This window comes from Xiphias gladius, chromosome 7 (assembly GCF_016859285.1).
Source record: "Xiphias gladius isolate SHS-SW01 ecotype Sanya breed wild chromosome 7, ASM1685928v1, whole genome shotgun sequence".
In the NCBI taxonomy this organism is placed as follows: Eukaryota; Metazoa; Chordata; class Actinopteri; order Istiophoriformes; family Xiphiidae; genus Xiphias; species Xiphias gladius.
The window spans coordinates 13,916,420-13,931,401 of record NC_053406.1 but is presented as its reverse complement, the minus strand read 5'-3'; the positions used below and the strand labels follow the sequence as shown (position 1 = coordinate 13,931,401).

Below are 14,982 nucleotides of genomic sequence, written 5' to 3'. Positions count from 1 at the left end.
GGTCTGGCTATGTGAGACCATAACATTACGTTGTTTTGAAAGAGGATCTATGAAACAATATCATTATCAGCTTGCTAGCTAGTACAATATCGGCTAATGACGAACTAATCCATTCTCATTGAATGATACACTAACGGCATTTATATGATACAATGGGATGAGTGGGATGAGTAACGTTAGACCAAGACCAAAAGAAGGTCCTTCCATGAATCAAATGTCCTGCCAGCGTTGACCCTTATTTTTCCCCGATGTCGGTCACATTCCCCTTTGGCCAGACACGTTTCGCTAAATGAAATGTTTTTATATTTTTTTGCTTATGTGGAGCTTGTGTTGGAGTCTGTGTTGTGCTGGGAGCCAGTCGTTTGTTGACATTAGCGGACTCCATTTCTAAGCTAACGTTAGCTAGTGTTGGACACTGTTGGCGCTGTAGGGGAGTGAAAGAGGGGCAATGAGGCAAGGCACTCGGGAGCGGGCATAAATGTCACAACCTCTGAATTTTCCCTAGAAAATTTATTTTGAGTCCTTTACATAGCAATTGGTCCACAGGCTCTTATATGCAAAGGAGAAAGTCGGGAAAGCTCTCCTTTTTTAAGTTACATTACAATCTATTCACACACTGGCAGTAAAATATGTAAATTGCTACACTTTTTTAATTATAGTACCTTTAAGTACATGTTTAAATACTCTTAACAAGGCCCAGGATGAAGAAACAGATCTTTATTTTACAAAATGTACTGCATCCACCTACAAGGCACTTCATTCTGATTGCTGTCTATAACAGAAATATAAGACCACAACTTGAAGATGTATTTTGCTGTTTTATGACCTGAAAAGGAAATGTGGTAAATCCATGCATCAATCTCAGCTCATCTTGCAGGATAATGGAAATATAAGAAAAACCATACAGCCTATTTTTATACAGAACATCTCAAAGTGCAACTACTGTTCCAACCCATAAATGAACACTTGAAACATGCAGTGGAGCAAACATTACAGAATCTGGACCTTCAGAGGCCCAGAAACATGAATTGATTTTATTTTAAGCATAAAATAAGATCATAAATGGTTGAATTCAATTGTCTATCCCTATAGATCTCATGTTTTATTTATATCCACAGATATGAGGGGAGAGTTTCATCACATTTACATCTGAAAATTAAGCAGGAAACCAAAACAAAAAACACTTTGATGCTGCATGTTGTCTAACCATTATGTCCACCATAACTATTTAAGTTAAAAAAAGTACAGAACAATAGCTGGAATACAAGAAAAACGTGAAGATGATTTGTCTAAGTGCAACTGTACATGCAAACTACATTTGCATAGTCATGCAAATACAGACTGAATTTACACACTGTATTTATGCTCAAGTGGTGCAGCAGGTGTGCCTGCTACATGCAGAAATAAAGAAGCAACTCTTTAATGTCAAAATACATTCATAGCTGTTTGCCACAGTAATCTAAATCTTGCACTCTACGCTGTGCACCCGGCTGAAACAAATGACACAAACCATCAAACAACAGCCATCCTAGCTGCATATTTCTTTAACATATTAAGTGCGCTGTGATCAGACATGGGTCAATTACTGAATGAATTCTTTCCGATTACCCTGCACAATTAATCTGCCTGATAGACTGTGAACTTGAAGAATAAATCCTCTTAGTCACACTGCACCAGGCAGAAACAGGAAACCATCAAATATTACTCATTCCGTTTAAGCCAGTCTGGTTCTCTAATGCAAATTCACCTTCATGCTTTAAAACCATCATTGATTTCAGCCATTTTCCGAAGACCCATTCCTGGTTTTGGAATATGCATTGTGACACAAGGTGCTATATGACGGTAGAGCAAGTTTTGCAGTGGCCCTCTCGTGACAGGACTAAATTGCCGTATAAACACTTCAACCTTTAAACATTTTACAATAGCTAGTCATCCTTTTTGCTTCCACTATCTTGGAGGTTCTGAAAGGACAAAAAAATGAAAAGCAAATGTCAGATGTTATGTTATGTTATGTTATGTTATGTTAGATTAGATTAGGTCATATAAACGCATTAGGGGGGGCTTTAATTTTTTTTTACCTAAGAAATAATGGAACAAAATGTATTCCTTTTATCTACTGTAAATCCAACTGCCTACATGTTTTATTAGTTGAGATCATGGAAATTAGTGGGAACTGTTGTCATTAATTAGTATTAACAACCTTTGTTTTCAGTGTCTCAACACCAAAAAATAGGCCCCTGCACTTTTTTAATAGACTAACTGTATGTTAATAGTGAATGGGCCAACAAGTCATCATCCTGTTGTGGTTAGGACTTAGCATTACCTGGAGCTCCTGATGTTCTTTCAGCAGTCTGTCATACTCCCGGGCAAGGCCATCCGTCTGCGTCTTCATTACATCTGCCTCTGACTGGGACTTCTTCAGGGCTGGATAAGAAACAATCACACATCAACACAGGGCATCCTCATCATCTTCATCCACTAGAAGTGACAAGTTTTGAAGTCTATGGTTCTTATATCAACTTTCCTGGAGTCAGATTTAAAAAAAATAATACTAGCACACGCAAAAACAACATATTTACAGAGGACATGTGGACAAGTACATGGATACTAACCATCTTCTGCAGTCTTCAGTTCTTCTTTCAGTTTCTCCACCTCCTTTCTCAACAGCTCCATGCCCTCTGAAGTAGCCTTATCACCCTTCCCTTTCATCAGAGTCTGAAATACATAATCAAATAAAAATAAAAGGACATGACACACAGGTCTTTATCAGCTAACTGTAACCGTGATTCATTAATCTTCTGTGTGGGTGTGTGTGTGTGTGTGTTCGTATCTAGAGCTATCTAAGAGATACCTTTGAGTTGTTATCCAACCAGTGTGCAGCCTACCTGTTTCAGCAGCTCATTGTCCTCCATGTATTTCTTGGCAGTCCGATTAGCACTGTCAGCCTGCACCTGAAGAGCAGCCGTAGTGCCAGACACTGATGCCAGCTGGTTAATCAAGGTGATAACTCGCTTCATAACCCTGCAAAAATAACCGGGGTTAGAGGAAAGCCTGGTGCAAAGTATTTTTCATTAGTGATTAATTTTTTTTTTTTTTTTTTTTTTTAAATAAGTCCTTCGTGCATCAGTATGTGAAAGCAAAAACTCACAGCCAGAGGAAGACAGCAAAGCCAGAGATGTAGAGGTTTCTCTGGGCTCTAAAAAGCTTCATGTGAAGGTGGTCAAACATGTTCGGTTGCAGCTTGGCATCTGTGCCATGGTCTTTACCCGAATACTTTCTCACTTCACGGACAGCATCTAAAGAAAACGGAGCATGAGTTATAACCGGAAAGCTTAGATTTACGACTTTTTCTTCTCTTTACCATCTTCACAGAGTTTTTGGTTTTAAGATTTTGCCTACAGTAATACAGTCTCCAGTGATGAGACTGACTATGTGAAATTTGGCTTCATGTTTGAGCTTCTCAAGCCATACTCTCTGATGCATTGCAGCATCCAATAGCGCCCCCAAAACTTCTTCCCAGCTTGCGGTCGATGTTTTGAAACTACATCTACAGAGTTGTGTCCAAAACATTTAAACAGCTGATGTTACACTTACCGAGGAAGAGAACGATAAGTATTATGATCATGGTGAGAAACACTTTGTTCCAGAACATTGCCATGCAGCTCCAGATCCTCAACTGGAAAATACTCTGCCACCTGCAACAACACATGCACAAGCATTTACACAGTATGTAACAGGTCTCCACTCTAGATAATACACAAGCACAGTGTTCTGCAGGATCGCTACAACTGACAGTACATTTGTCACATCAGCACGTACCCTGCTCTGTTTTTGTTTGTGGTAATACAAACCTGACACACACACACACACACACACACACACACACACACACACACACACAGAGAAAGAGAGAGAGAGAGTATGAGTCTGAGTGACAATTACTTACCTCCTGGCAGAGATGAAGGGTAAACAGAGGATGACAATGATGCCAATCTCCATATAGAGAAAGAGGGCCACAGCAGTCCATTGCAAGGTCATCTCTGTTGAGGACCCCTGAAGACAACCTGAGAAAGAGAGACATGAAACCTTACGGGATAACAGGTAAGATGCGAGTTCTGGCTTGCCTCTCTGAAAAAAGAAGAAAACCTATCAAGCACATAAAGCTCAGTGTGTACTTTCGGGAGGTTTAGCTAGTTAGCATGTCTGGCTTTTCTTCCACCTAGACGATACAGCCTCTGTTGAGACAATTGATAAGTTAAGCTTTTTATCCAGGCAGTTCACATGACTTGATGTAAACTCGCAGAGGCTTAAGTTTGCTCTGTCAAACTCATATTATTGTATCGTACTTACAGTTTAAAGCTACAGGGCCACCACAAGCAATATGTGACCAAAAAATAGCGTGTGTTTATATGCTTATTCGAGGCAAATACCCCAAAACATACATTTAGTCTTTCAGAAATTATTTCCCTCTTTTCATTTTCTGTCCATGTTCCAAATCATGAACCCGATGCTCCGTTAACGTAAGCTTTTACCTTAACTACAAGCTAACGTTAACCTAACGTGGGTGACTTAGAGAAAGCCAATTATCCCCTTAAACATTTTAAAATGACACTAAGGTACGTGTGTGAGTTCGTGTCACAATTCGGGCAGAGCTATACACACCTTGCCGACAAAACCGCCAAAAATACCGACTAGAAGAGAGTAACTTCTCTACACTTCTGAAATTAACCACATGAAGTTTTTCTTCCTGCTTCTCTTCCTTTTCCACTCAGCTCGTCTGAAAAACCCAGCTTCCGGTCTTATTTTTCAAAATAAATCGGATATATGTTGGTATAACCTTGACGTCTTATGTATTTTATTAGCATGTTGATATCAAGCGTTAATATGGATGGAATTGCGTCCTTGTTTATTCATTGGTTGAGTATTAACATTTGAAATTCCACTGTCTATTCTTACTTTTGACTAGGCACCCCCCACCTTTATACATGGATTCAGGGTACAAATTTGCAGTTGCAGTCTAGTGCAACAGTTCTATTATAAATCCTCCTTCATTTTGGTGTATGTTCAGTTTGTTTGAAACTGTTTTTAATAGGTGTTGAGTCAAATTTGTGGTGATGTTGGAGGCTCCAGTTTGTGGTGCTGATGAGTTGCATTGCCTTATATGGAGAGGTGTTTCTATTATTTTGTCCACACCATTTATATCAATGAGGGTAGGTTAAATAACAAAAAACACCCCTATGTATAATACCATACAGCTCAACAGCAACACAAACCATATCCTCTAAAATGATAATATAGTTGAATCAGCATCTCTCTAAAACAATTTTAATGAAAATGAACATTATAACCTTCATGGAGGGAGAATTTATTACAGGACTGCTGCATTAGTTTTAGCTAGGTGTACCTAATAAAAAAAAGCTGGATGTTCAGGAAATGAATCGTCGTACCAGTATCATATCACTATTCTTTTTTTTGTAATTTCTATTGTTTTCTAACTGCAAAGACTCAAGAAGATGTATCGTTAGTTATAATATCCTTCATATCTCATGATTTTAAGAACGTGCTAATATTCATTGAGAAGCAAAAAATTCCATGACTGGTCACTCACTAAGACAAGCATTAAAGATAACTAGATATTTTGTTTAATTAGCTATATGATAACTGTTTAGATAAGGCTTGACCAGAGAAAATATAGCAATAAAGAAGACAGACATCAGTAATACAACTATAGTTTTGCAATTTTATTTGACACAAAAATTTAAAAAAAAAAAGAAAAAAAAAAGAAGCTAAAATCAAATACATGACATTTAAAAATACTCATGTTCCCAGATCTTGTACAGATCCATATGTGTTCTGGAGGTAATCTATTACAGCTGAGGTACTGGATAGAGAATTGAACACTTTTCTCTCAGGCTGGGAACTAACCCTCTCAAGCATGTAGATAAGATGGTGGTGGAAACAGGTGAATGGAGTGCCCTGCTCTATAGAGATGTCCACCCAGTCCCATATACACTCCAGAGGAGTATCCTCATAGCCAGCGAACATGGCAGGGTTAGCAAGCAATCCCCGCGCAGCCATCACACCTAATTAGCAAATCCAAACAAACCAGAACTTAACAAATTAGAAATGAATATTGTCATTTATGCATATGTCATTAGTTGGTGAGTGCACTTTTGTTGAAAACAAACCTACCATCAACACCAGTAAGCTGGTGAGCGGACTCCACATCACGGAGGTACTTTATGTCCCCATTCGCAATGACGGGTACGGATATGCTGTCTTTGATTGTCTTTATGGCATCCCAATGAACTGGCTGGTGGCGTTCTTCTGTCATACGGCCATGGACTGTTATCCATGACACACCAGCTGATTCAGCCTTCTGGCACAGATCCACTGTCCGCCTCAGGTCCTTGTGGATTCTGTGGGTGATGTAAATTTCTTTAAATTTGTTATCATTACTATTATTAGTATTTTGTCCTGGCCCTGATTCTAACACAGAAAGTCATAGTTGCATGTTAAAAAGTAAATAACGTGTATTCTGATACATGCAACATTTATTGTATTGTTACCAGGGAGAGCATAATGTGTAGCTAACTGATACTGGATTATTAAGGCAGATATGGATATGTGGGAGTTTAAAAAAGAAAAAAAAAGAAAAAAACAACAACTATTGTCAGATAGTAATTTTTTTTTAAAGTAGCACATAAACAATTATGATCCAGATGCCTTGGATTTGATTATTTTTTGATAAATTGAGACCAAGAATACTAAGCAGGACACTTTGAACTTTTCAGTGCGATCTGGTGGACAAACTATGAAATGGTGACACTGTTTCTAAATTACCTTAAAGCTGGTTTGGCATTTCTGTCCTGCAGTATCTTGTTGCAAATCAGCCAACATATACATAACTATTGATATATCTGCAAAAGGCTAACATTGACATCTTAGATTTACTGGTCCAGCTCTGGTATTATTTCAAACTGGTTCAGGTTTTTTACCTTATTTTGATGGACACTGTATAGTTTGGATTGTCCACTTGGTTTCTGACATGTCTGACCATGTCTTTCACAAGTTCAGGCTTGTTGATGAGGCATGCACCATAGCCAGCTGACATAGCCCATCTGAAAACAAAACAACAAAGCTAATCTAAGAGGTTACACAAAAAATTCTGTCTAACTATCCCAGTGACACCTAATTAGCGTTCAAAATAATAGGGATGAAAACAGAAATATAAACTTTGCCATTAGAAATGAATCGGTCCAACAAACTTTGCGCTTTTGATCCTCTGTAAAATCAAACTGCTGAAAGAGTAATAAAGAGTGACTGTAGGCCAAAATATATCGGGGCCTACTGTCAGTAGCTGCACCTCTGGGGACAGCCACAGTTGAGATCAACCCCATCTGAGAAAGGGGCTACCACGCAGGCAGCATCGGCCAGAGTCTGGGCATCATGGGCCGCAAACTGCACTATCAGGGGCCGGTCACCTGAGGAGGAAAGGGAAATGCATATAATGGTAATAAAACTTGGTAAGGGCAATATGGCAGCATGTACAAAGCTCAGAGTTAAAACACATTCACCGCCTGACAAGATTGACATCTTGGTGTAAAGATGCAGTGCATTAGAAGTGGTGGTGCAGCAACACATTCTTGTTATAACTCATATTACAATGTTGCTACTCACGCTCACTGGTAGTGAATTCGCTGTCTCTGGCTTTGACAGATCGCATGAAGTCAGCAGCAACGATCATCGGGGTGAAGCAGATGTCACAGTTGTATTTCCTCACCAGGGACCTGAATGCGAGCCTATGGAAAAATGGACTTCACTGAGCTTAGTGTCAAACAGAAACAAAATAAATGGCAGCTGTACCTACGGTACGTCCCATCTTTAAGGCAGTAGAGCAGAGCACTCGATGAAACACTTGATAAACACTAATGTTAAAAGTTACACTTCATCTTAAGCGTTTCCCCCTTAAATGTGGTTCAGTTCTACAAAAATAAGGAAATTAATGATATCATAGCGGGGGAATAGATTCCACTTACTTTGAATATCGAACCATTGGGGCACATATTTTCAGTATTTTTCCCTTTTCAAACATGTCCATAATACCATTGTTTCCATTAAAAGTCTTCATTCTTCTCAAGTAGCACTGTTAGCCAGCTAGCCCAAAAGCTAACTAGCTCACTATCCAAGAGTGGAGCAGACTTGGAGGATGGGTCCTTTCGTCCAACGTCTATTTTATTGTTTCAAAGACGCGAACAAACTGGTCATACAAACCAAAACCCCTCACTGTCACATACTGATACACACACACATACAGCTACAGCCTTAAAAAACGACGCTTCGGTCCACCATGCGGGAAAAAATGTGGGCGTGTGTTTAACGCCTCTGAACTGTTGCGTCACGTAACCTTGTGTGTGTGTGTGTGTGTGTGTGTGTGTGTGTGTGTGTGTGTGTGTGTGTGTGTGTGTGTGTGTGTGTAGGTATTTTATTCTTTTTTTTTTTTTTAGAATAAGTACCCACCCTTCAATGTAACTAGTAAAGGTTTTACAAGACAATGTTTTTTTTTTTCGTTTTTTTTAAATTAAACAAAATGTTGATGTTCGATGTAACAATGCTGCCTTCAGGTTCTGTAGGGAAAAAGTATCTCTCGAGATTTAAAATCACTAAAGCACATGACTGCATTCAGTTTGTGGAATTGGAATAACTTGCCGAAAAGGTGGTCATTATACACATATGGGGCAATATTAGTGTTCTCTAAGAGGCCATTGCTGGGTTCATTTAAAAGCTACATGTATTAAGCATTGACTTTTTACATTCAGACATTTATCTTCGGCATTTCATCTACAGATTTTCGGAATGGGGGTTATTAAGGAAACCGTACAGATGAGCCCAAATAAAATTTAAAAGATATATATACGAATATGTTTGGTAAGAAATTTCCTACCTCAAAAAGTGATTTGTTATTGATCCAATTTAAGATGAAAATAGGCAGTGAGGTATGCATGTACATACTGCACATGCATGATAACAATAACATAATAACAGAAGGCAAGTTAAAGTAAATAAAATAAAGGCCAAAAGCTCAGTGCAAAGTAAGCTTCTCTTCAATAAGCTGTCTTTTCTAACTTAATCGTTCAATAATTGACAGGTTGTGAAAAGTGGCTCCATCAGTGAAACGTAGCAGGGCTGCAGTACCACAAGGGCAAGCCTAAACCATGGGTCATTTTATGTGTAGCGAAAAGACAAAGAGTGAGATATACTGAGGCAATGGTGCAAGAGGTTACACCCAATAGCTGCTGCTCCTCAGCTCTCATAAGGTGAGGAACACCAATTGTGGAAGCATCTTCTGAGGAAACCCCCTCTAGCACAGGAATGCTCAAGAGCCATTGAACTAATGGAATAAGCACTAATGCTACAGTCATTTTCACACAGCCTAAAGCCAATGAGTAGAATAGACTTAGGGGCCGTAAAACCAGAGAGATTATAAGTAGGATGTAATGTTCAACTTGTTGTTTGTACAAACGTCTGGCTGATATCAGAAGAGGTTTTCTGATATGTCTTCTCTGTCACTTTGTCACCCTAATCATTTACAGTGAAAACTGGAATAATTTCCCCAGATGACTTTTTCCTGACTACCGAGGTTGCATTTGTAATATGACCTACTCTAAGTGTAGTATGTAGTGATTTTATATGGCATCGTTTTAGTACTGATAACAGTTGCATGTTATCTTAATTGTCCCTGTCTTCCAATGTCTCCACTGTGTACCACTAAGTCAACAGGCAATCTTTATAAATCAAAATTAAGATCTAATAAATCTAACCAAGTTCTTGACAGTACTTTCCCTTTGGGGCCACAAGAGGTCAGTGAAGCAGCACAATTATGTAAAAACATCTCTCCATGTGTTAAGTCTTAAAAGGACAATTCACCCTAAATCAAAGTATACATGTATGTAATTTGTCTACCTGTACATATTGGTAGAACAACCATCTATCCAGCATGTTTTGGTGTGATTTGCTGAGGTTTGAACATACTAGCCGAACAGTTTGAGGAGCTTTTTGTGTGCAGCGTACCCGTAGCTAGCACCTACCTTTCCCTGGGCAAGGGAGGAAAATCATATCTCTTGAGCAGCCGTTTTAAGAATTTACACATGCCATGCCTGTGTTCAAAGCTTGTTAGTGTGTTTATCATTTTGTAAGACCAAATAATAAAAAATGAACTCTGCTGTCACCTTTTAAAAAGTAATACCTCCTCAAAAACTACACAGTTGATGAAATAATAAACACTTTATTTCAAACTGGCTAATATCAAAAAGAAGCATCAACAGATACATCAGTAAGGCACAATGGGCATCACAAATATAGCCCTTGCCATGACTGTAGAGACCCGTGAATGAGCTGATAAAATTTTCAGATCGTAATACTTCAACAGAATAAATACAATTTCAATCCAAGTCAAACCAAAGAAAGTGATAGCAGTGGAATGCAACTTGTTATTTTCACTAGTAAGCCAGTGAGTGATATCAAAAATATTATCCACTTTTCAGAAAACTCCATGCTCACAATCCGTCTATACTACCTACTTAATCAGTTTAAACTTACACGTCACAATGAACAGAAAAGTTCCCTTAATCTTCCAACATTTACATAATATTTATGGATCTCAGCCACAAACAGTGGCCAGAGAAAAGGCTTGGGAAGAGCTTAGCTTGTGCTATGGTGTGCAGAAGAAATCAATACCCTGTGACATGAGGAGAGTGACTTTGCTGAGGGCAAGTAAGTATTCTCCTTTTCTCAACCCATATAAGTCCATTCTACAGCCAAAAGAAACAAATCAAAGACGATCATGCCTCTGGAAACTTTTCAACAAGTTACAAACTGAAGCGCATAATTAAATATTCATGCCAACTGATAGTTTCATTCATTGGCAGGGATATACAGACATCATACACACAACACCTCTGCCATCTGTAACATGACAGCACAGATACCCCCTGTCCACAGCTTGGGATAGGCACTTAAAAGGATAATAGGCTACACAACTGTAAAAAGACAACACAGCAGGTCAATGGCAGCCAGCCTGGAAGCCACAGTATAGGGGCCATGGGAATGACTGCCTTTGCGTGTCCCCAGCAACCAGCCCACGCTCCCGTCACTGAGGTAGCTTTCTGTGGCCAGCCGCTTCCAGCTCCACACTGGAGAGGAAACGTCTGGATAGTCGGTGGCAGTCGTAGCTCAGCTCTGTGGTGTAAACAGTGCTGGTTTTCTTCGGGTAGATGATCGTGGTGCTCTTGAAGCGCTGCGGCCGATGGCGAGGCTGGAACTCCAGTTGTGTTTTGTAGTGGCGCCAGGTGCTGTGGGGCACGGCCATGATAGTCTGCCTGCAGTGTTCAAGGCCCTGGCCCCATGGCTGCAGGGCCACGTCCTGGATGAAGTGGCGGTCCGAGTTGTAGTGCACGGAAGACGTGTATCTGTGGAGGAGGGGAAAGTGTAATGGTTTTATTTGGTGCAAAACAATGTAGTGAAACTAGTCTGCGTCCCACCTGCACCAGTTATCCATATGACACAAGGTCTGTCCAAGTCCACTGTTTGGCTGTTTGCTTATGTACACACTTGGAAGTTGTCGGCCACTTGGGAACACATTAAGGTAAAATTACTAAAGCATGCAGGTCCTCATGGTGTGCCAATGTTTTCACTGACATGCAAATGTGTACTCCTCCAGCAGCTCTAATGCTGCACAGAACAGGTCATATCAAAGTCAACCCACCTTATTTCCTTCGGCGGTAATGGATCAAGTGCTATGCCTTCCCCAAAGGACAGCGGGTGTAGCTGTGGGAAAGATCCGGCGGGTAAAACTGGAACCTGCCATGCAAAAAACCAACCCCACAGTCAACAGTTGCAGAGTCAATACTGCAAGTTCTCATTAGCCAAGTTCAGCGCTGAAGTGACCCACTTTCTTCAGTTGGCCAGAACGTGAAGCAAGTTCTTGCAGGGAAGTCTAAAGTGTTATTGACCAAAAAAAAACAGTCTCTCAAACAGTTAGTTCAGCAAAACAGTGGGCATGATATGATTGGCAGACCAACAATTTCAGGGATAACTTCCTGTGTACAACATTATACCAATGCAAGACAATCTGGACCTTGTAAGATTGAACTACACTACAACATTTACTTATTTATTTGTGGAAACTATCAGACTCTCATGCATGTAAATTCCTAGTAGTATGTCAAGTCTTCCATATCAAATTGCAAGTTATGAAATGTCCTGGCATTTAAAACTGATGTCCAGCTGCGATTTGTGGCCTTTTGCCTTGCTCAAAAGCCAGTTCACATGTTGCTTGAATCGCAGAATATGGTGAGAAAGCAGTGCTACCTACCAAGGAGCCCCTTCCCTCGTCCTCAGACACCGGGCTCACGCCCCCGGCTTTGTCCACACACGCAGGCAGCAGCCAGGCGCTGGGGCTCGGGCTCGGGGGTAACCCAGAGTCCGGGCTGTCAAGTCCTCTCTCAGCCCTGCAGCTCATATCCAGTGGATCTCCGTCACATACATTTGGCAAGTTCAACCTGCCAACCATTTCTAGTTAAAAGTTGCAAAACTCCAGCGAGTCCGAAGCAGGTTACGAAAGAGAAGTACTTCCAGATCTGAGTTCCTTGTGTTCTTTCTTTTTTTTTTTTTTTTCGTCCAGTGGTTTTTGTTTGTTGCGAAGTCCTAAGGTGTTACTGCTGACTTCTTCCCGGACAGCATGCGCGGCTGCCCGCTGGAAATACCATCAACCGGGGGGGTAATTCTGTCCTCCCGACCCCCAAAAAACCCCTTTGGAAACAAGAACACTAAAAACTGTCCTTCACTTTGACATTGCGAATATATTAAAAGCACAGCCCGACTCCGCGGTGGTTGTGTGTGAAGAGATGAGGGATAGTTTATTTACTTCTGTGTTGGGCAGCGAAACGATGTGAGGGAGTCCTGCTGCCCGCGGCTCCCCTTCAAACTTCTTTACCCTCGAAGGGGTCTCACGTCCACAAGCACAGGAACGCCTTTTAAAGCTTTTACTGGCTGCCCATTGGATGGAGGATAAGTGGCAACCAGAGACGCAGCGAGTCACGGGAGCTCTTCCAAACCCGCTTATTCAACATTGGACCTTGGTTACACTGATATTCTTTCCTGGTATTGTGCAAAACGTGCAAAAATAAAGCCGTGTACACCCATTTGATGAAACTCACTGGAAAATCTGGGGCAATGTTTTTAATAGCGTTCAACGATAGCCTGTGTAGCATACAATTCCGACAATACAAACAGGTAACACGTCGTACTTGAAGGCGGGGATGTCTACACTAATGCATTTACCTCTAATCCATCTACAAGGACTTGGGAAACTGAAAGGCACTCGTGCCTGCAAGTGTTGTTTCTCCTCCAGCTGTGATGTGCTGTATTACGTGTAATACGTGAGGGGAGCAGCTTCGGAGTCCCGACAGCACTTGGCAAAGTGTTGAGACCAAGCCATTTGGTTGTGTCACAGTGCATTTTTTTTTTACGGCTAAAGATATTCTCCAAACTGTGCAGTCTGTAATTTGGCCCGTAAGTACAGTGCAGTTCAATGGTGGGATAAAAGGACACTCTTGCTTCAACAAAATATTTTTGTTAAACCTTTGTTTAAATGCTTGCTTTTATGTCAGTGTAGAGGATTAAATTGTCAAAGAATATTTTGAACTGTTTAAAACAATAAGACTGCCCATACACATGTACTGATGTTTAGACAGTATATACCCAGTTATTCCGCCCCTTCCAGGCAAAGGCCCAAGTTAAAAGACTTCAGTTAGCTGGTTCTAATTTCCAAGTTAATCTGGACAGATTTTAACTGTCAAAACAAAGCTTGCCTAATGTTCCACTGAAGAGGCAGGAAATCCAAAGATCCTCTTTGTCCCGGACTCGGGAACCCTTGTCAGTGATTCGTTTTAGGTCACCGTTCAGACTGAAAATCCCGACACCTATGACGCACGTCCAGTTTAATGGATGGCAGAGATGCGCACAAATTTCAACCCAGGTGGGTTATTCTTGAAGTACATTATATACAGAAAACATCAGCTTTAATTAAGATCAGGCTGCCTGTGATCATCCTCGGTTAAGACATGTCCATGAGGGGCAGCCAGTGTCTCTGTGGATAGAATTTAGTTAACAGCACTACATTCTGTCTTGTGAGTGCAAATACACTGTGCAACAATGTACTAATGTTACAGAGCTCAGACATTAGTGTCATGAAAGAGAAAGGTGGGAAATTACAGAAGTAAATGACATATGTAGCAACAGCTATTAGCAGTTGAAGAAGTTTCTTCATAATCCAGCGTCAACTTGGGTTAATATTGATGTCAATCAGAAAAATCAGTCAGCTTTTTGCTCTTACTGCAATTCTCCACAACGACCGAATGGAGCATGAATTCTTTGAGATGAACAACGGCACAGAGCTAAGGACGATCTCATCATGTAGCCTTTTTAATTTTCAAGATGTGATTTCAGTGTGTGTCTGTTCACAGTCTCTTCTTGATGAGTTTCTCTAGTTTACGGATGCGGGAAGATTCCTGCTCAGGAGTGGGGGCACTGAAGGATAGAGAGGGGCCGCCATCAGCCCCGGAGGGTGGAGTGGGTAGCCTCTGCCTGAACAGCTCCAGCATGCTGCTCTGCTCGCTGCGCTTCAGACCCTGCACACCCAAGTACACATGAACACAGGGGAAATCACAAAGTATTAAAAAATATCTCTCTCAGTATGAAAAACAAAAGGATAATGCAAAAGTGTGTTGGTTTACAATAACATGTTAGACAACATATGGTAAAACATGAGAAGAGATGAGATGACAGGGGTAAAAATGAGAGAAGATGCAAAGTTACAAAGTTAAAGCAAAAGTTCGCCATTTTGGAAAATACGCTTATTTGCTTTCTTGCCATTAGTTACAGAAGATCAATACCACATTTGTATCTGTATGTTCAGGGTGA

At 40.6% G+C, this 14,982-nt stretch overlaps 3 protein-coding genes across 4 annotated transcripts in view; all 3 read right to left on the bottom strand.

Moving 5' to 3' along the window:
• Window positions 1-701: 701 nt before the first annotated feature.
• Window positions 702-8,392, bottom strand: LOC120792388 (tRNA-dihydrouridine(20a/20b) synthase [NAD(P)+]-like). 2 transcript variants are annotated; one of them, XM_040131548.1, is made up of 12 exons: window positions 8,040-8,390; window positions 7,681-7,802; window positions 7,367-7,484; window positions 6,999-7,121; window positions 6,172-6,419; window positions 3,947-4,040; window positions 3,595-3,695; window positions 3,149-3,296; window positions 2,886-3,021; window positions 2,613-2,715; window positions 2,324-2,424; window positions 702-1,961 (listed from the first exon to the last, which is right to left on the bottom strand). In XM_040131548.1, the coding sequence occupies exons 1-12, from the start codon at window positions 8,129-8,131 to the stop codon at window positions 1,926-1,928; spliced, it is 1,422 nt and encodes a 473-aa protein (XP_039987482.1). In that variant the 5' UTR covers window positions 8,132-8,390; the 3' UTR covers window positions 702-1,925. The 2 variants fall into 2 exon arrangements, with proteins under 2 accessions (XP_039987482.1, XP_039987481.1); XM_040131547.1 differs by lacking the exons at window positions 702-1,961; window positions 2,324-2,424; window positions 2,613-2,715; ... (2 more) ...; window positions 3,595-3,695; window positions 3,947-4,040 and adding an exon at window positions 5,754-6,083 and having other exon boundaries at window positions 6,193-6,419; window positions 8,040-8,392.
• A 1,877-nt stretch (window positions 8,393-10,269) lies between these two features.
• rflnb (refilin B) lies at window positions 10,270-12,588 on the bottom strand. The gene is made up of 3 exons (XM_040130819.1): window positions 12,374-12,588; window positions 11,765-11,859; window positions 10,270-11,468 (listed from the first exon to the last, which is right to left on the bottom strand). The coding sequence occupies exons 1-3, from the start codon at window positions 12,569-12,571 to the stop codon at window positions 11,150-11,152; spliced, it is 612 nt and encodes a 203-aa protein (XP_039986753.1). The 5' UTR covers window positions 12,572-12,588; the 3' UTR covers window positions 10,270-11,149.
• Window positions 12,589-12,659: 71 nt separating this feature from the next.
• The window catches only part of vps53 (VPS53 subunit of GARP complex), a 101,818-nt gene continuing 99,495 nt past the window's right edge, over window positions 12,660-14,982 (bottom strand). The window contains exon 21 of the mRNA XM_040131250.1: window positions 12,660-14,690. Within this exon, the coding sequence (XP_039987184.1) occupies window positions 14,520-14,690 (171 nt within the window). The 3' untranslated portion in view covers window positions 12,660-14,519. The remainder of the gene's footprint in view (window positions 14,691-14,982) is intronic.

Excerpts from the sequence above, each read along its gene's own strand:
- LOC120792388 (XM_040131548.1), bottom strand. The coding sequence starts at position 8,131 with ATGAAGACTTTTAATGGAAACAATGGTATTATGGACATGTTTGAAAAG. Across the intron at positions 7,803-8,039 it reads CCAATGGTTCGATATTCAAA|GCTCGCATTCAGGTCCCTGG; the intron begins GTAAGTGGAATC and ends ATTTTTCCATAG. Across the intron at positions 7,122-7,366 it reads AACTGTGGCTGTCCCCAGAG|ATGGGCTATGTCAGCTGGCT; the intron begins GTGCAGCTACTG and ends TTTTGTTTTCAG.
- rflnb (XM_040130819.1), bottom strand. The coding sequence starts at position 12,571 with ATGGTTGGCAGGTTGAACTTGCCAAATGTATGTGACGGAGATCCACTG. Across the intron at positions 11,860-12,373 it reads ACGAGGGAAGGGGCTCCTTG|GTTCCAGTTTTACCCGCCGG; the intron begins GTAGGTAGCACT and ends TTTGCATGGCAG. Across the intron at positions 11,469-11,764 it reads TTACCGCCGAAGGAAATAAG|ATACACGTCTTCCGTGCACT; the intron begins GTGGGTTGACTT and ends CCTCCTCCACAG.